General features: G+C 43.5%; 1 protein-coding gene across 3 annotated transcripts in view; it reads right to left on the bottom strand.

Moving 5' to 3' along the window:
* The window catches only part of tab2 (TGF-beta activated kinase 1 (MAP3K7) binding protein 2), a 70,376-nt gene that overhangs the window by 14,210 nt on the left and 52,231 nt on the right, over positions 1-3,935 (bottom strand). For all 3 annotated transcript variants that reach the window (XM_017434120.3, XM_017434119.3, XM_037981715.1), the window contains exon 3: positions 1,286-2,846. In XM_017434120.3, coding sequence (XP_017289609.1) covers positions 1,286-2,846 — 1,561 coding nt within the window. The remainder of the gene's footprint in view (positions 1-1,285; positions 2,847-3,935) is intronic.

The following is a 3,935-nucleotide window of genomic DNA, read 5'->3' on the forward strand; positions in this document are numbered from 1 at the left end:
TTATTGTAATCCATAGGGGGGGCCCAGAAGAAAATCTTTGGGAACCGCTGCCATAGTACATGTGCTGTACCTCGTTCCTCTCCTTCAGGGAACAGTAGTAATATGCATAACATTACGTTCTCAATTTTCTTGACTGAGTTGCAGAGGCTCACAGTTTTATCACCTAAATTTGAAATATTTTCAATAAATTTGTGTGACAAATTTTCTCTCAAAATCATAGTCATAGTGGGTGTCTACAACCGATCTTAAGAGCGCTGTAAAGCTGTAACTTTACACTTCCAAGGGAGCTCTCATCTAACAGAAAACACGTTCAGGTCTAAAAATCAAGTTAATGATAAATAATATTTATGTAATAAAGCTGCACATCTTCATTTCATTTCAGTATTCCAGTAGATTAAATAATAAATGCTGCAGTGGCTGCAAAGGTGGGTACAAAGTGAGTTAACATGGGTACAATGCAAGTTGAAGTGAGCAACAAAATAATGTACACAACCTACAATGCAGTTTTGCAAACTGTGAACATCATGATAGATAATGGTTTTAAAAAATGGCTGCACAACACGCAGTCACACAGCTTGCTGGTCGCAAAGAATTCAACAGAACCGCAACTGAAAATCTCCTTATTGAAATGCAACGTTTTTTACTATTTTTGCCCAACTACTCTGAAACAGTTGTAGCCCTGTGAGATAGCCAGAGTACAACATGATCGTCTTGTGTCAAAGACACACTGACATAGCCAATCCAACACTGTACAACAGGACCAAAAAACAAAATGGTGGAAACACTGAAGAAAGAGAGTCAGACAGCTCCAACATGTGATGCATGGAAATCCATCAACACAGAATCTCACTGCTATTAGCATTTTGACACATTTTTTCCATTTAGTTAAATCTTGCTTGAATTAAAACTCTTTAATGCTGCAGTGTAGAGCAAAATATTTTGTTTCTTTTAGGTCTGAGGGACTTTATGCTCAGGATTTAGTTTGAATTGTGACTGTCGATACATCAAGACAACAATAATCATTTTAAAAATCGCATTGCAGCCCTCTGAATTGCCTAACAATTTTTCTCCTACTTTTTTAATCTATCTGAGGTTTGAACAAGTAAAACTGTTTTAACAAAACTTTAAAAAGAGGCTATAACACATCTATTGTTTGGAGTACTTGCGGTCAATAGAGGTAATCTGCGAGTACACAATATATGTCTTTTTATAGAACAGTATCATTTCTTTTTGGAGAATCAAACAAAAAAGAGCACAACTGTGCCAAAAAGTCAGCATTTCTCACCTTGTGTGTATGCTGCATCATCAGAACCCACACTGATTCTGCAAGGCTCACTTGGCCCCTCACTGTGTGGTGACAGTGGGTCTGAAGGATGCGGGGCCTCCGGCTCCACAAAGTGGTGGTCTGAAGGTAGGCTGAGAAGATTGTTGGGCTCAAAAGTGGGGGACACGACGCCAGGGGACACAGCTGGTGGTTTATTAGGAGACACTGTGATTTTAAATGTGTATTTGGTGTTGGGCTGAGTCACCACCACACGAGGTGAAGAAGCTGTTCCTCCACCTCCCGCAGAAGCTCGGGACTTAGGTGGATGGTGGTGAATGTAGGCAGGGCCCATGCTCACTTGGCCCCCCATGTTTCTTGCTCCCGAGGGACCCTGCAAGGGTGTGTTTGCTGAGATGTAGACTGTAGGAGGGTTCCTTGCTCCACTGTCATCGCTGGAGGCATTAGCAGAAATGTAAAACTTGGGTTGGGAGCGGGAGCCAGCTGAGGCCATGATGGCCTCCTCAGAGGGAGTGGTAGCAGCTGTAGGTGAGCTGGCAGAGATGAAAACAGTGGGCTGGCTGCACCTGGAACCTGGCCCTCCAATGGGCAGAGGGGTGGTGGGGACAGAAGCCACTCCGGTTGAAGAGGAAGAAGAGGAGGGACAAGTAGAGGAGGTGGAGGATGACCGTGGCCCACTGCTTGTCCGCAGCACAGCAGTGGTAGAATTGCTTCTTTGAGGAGATTCAAGTTTGATCTCAATCTGATTCTTGCGAGGCCCAGTGGAGATGTTCTGGATGTTGTACTGGCTGATGTTGGACACGGAGGTGGGGATGACAGAAGAGGAAGAAGAAGAGCATGTGGAGACACCACTTGAGGATGCCTGGCTTCCAATGGAAAAGATGGAGGGTGCCTGGGGATTTGTTGGGGAACAGATTGGCATGTAGACATGAGAGGTCTGCTGCTGGGGTTGAGAAATGGGGGCTACAGCCCTGCCTCCCTGCTGCTGGCTCTGCCGGGCCACACTGGACTGGCGAATGTAGATTGAGTTACCCTGTGGACTGTTTAGACCTGACTGCGTCCCACCACGTATGTGCAAAGAAGTAGGCGTATTGCGGCCTGTCTGAAGATTAGGTGCTAGGGTCACTGTGATGGGTTTGAAGCGAGGTGTGTGCTGCGGACTCATAGTTGCTCCTTTTACACCCAGAGGGCAGAGTCTGTGGTGCTGGGGAGGTTGTTGTTGACGCTCCATAACACCAAAAACATTGAGAGAGGAGGGAACCTGCACTGTGGCTGATCCAGGTTCCTGTTGAAAATAGTCACTGTTGGGGACCTGGCCTGTCAGGAGGGCCCCGTCACTCATGCTGGGGGCCAAAGTCCGGCTGCCATTCATTCTCGGGCTGTCCCGAATAGGGGCCACATGCACATTCTGAGACTGCAAACCTAAGTTCAGCTGGGTCATGTGATTACAGAGCCCGGTGAAGCTGTTGTCTTCTGGAAAACTGAGGGTCCCTTCTTCACTGTAAAGGTAGCCTGGACTCACCTGGGACAAATATTCACAGCAGGCGTCCAAATTGTTGTTGTTCTGCAAGAAAAACAAAAAGAATAAATGACTTTTTTTCCGCAACTTGAAATGCAGCTGGAGTGCTTTAAACACACAAGTATCCATTTCATCATCAAGTAATTAAAGATACTTGTAGGTGCTCCTCTAGCTGTGTAGTGTTTTTGAGTTGGAATTGGCTTCAGAAAGTAAATGAAATGCTTTCATGTACAGAAATGTTGACATTTAAAAAAGTATGCCTCTTTAACATTTCTGAAGCCAGTAGAGTCGGTTATTATTCAATTTTTCTTTGAGTATTCAAAGGCTTCGGGTACAGAGATGTGTTCTGCTGCTAATTCTGCTAGCCGGGGATCTTTATACTTCCATCATTTTGGAGAGGATACACATTATCTGGAATTAAAGCTGAGCTCAACCCACAACCACAGTAAACTGCAATGTGACAAAGAATTGCCGGAATGCTCTGAGTTAGGTTTTTTTTTTTGTCACTACCAGGTACAGGTGGTAATAAATAAATAAACAAAATAAATGATTTGAAGAATTAGTACTAGATTTCTTCAAATTACAGCTTTTAATGAGACTATTTGAAATTATTCAAAAATGAATGCCTATCCCTACTGCATAACAGTATTATTTTCTCCTGCTATTTAAGAGGAAACATAATGGAATTAAAATGAATAACAACAACTCTACCATGTTCAACTTGTGGGACCTATTTGTTAATAAAAATACCTAAAAGTGTCTTCAAAATTAGAATGATTATACATTACTTCAGCAAAATCTTTCAAAATACGTTGCTACTTTTATTACCTTCACAACTAATAGTGCACTGGTTGTCAGAGACTGAAGAGAAGAGGGAAGCTTAAAATAGTTAAACCTAAAATTGAAAACAAATAAAATATGCTGATTGGAAGTGATCAGAAGTGATTGATGATTCTGTAATGTTACTGTAACATCTTGTTTGAGCCATTATCTAATTGTCCATCCATCCATCCATCCATCCATCCATCCATTCTCTTCCTCTTATCCGGGGTCGGGTCGTGGGGGCAGCAGCCTAAGCAGGGAGACCCAGACTTCCCTCTCCCCAGCCACTTGGGCCAGCTCCTCCGGGGGAAT

Source organism: Kryptolebias marmoratus, linkage group LG19 (genome assembly GCF_001649575.2).
Source record: "Kryptolebias marmoratus isolate JLee-2015 linkage group LG19, ASM164957v2, whole genome shotgun sequence".
Classification (NCBI taxonomy): domain Eukaryota; kingdom Metazoa; phylum Chordata; class Actinopteri; order Cyprinodontiformes; family Rivulidae; genus Kryptolebias; species Kryptolebias marmoratus.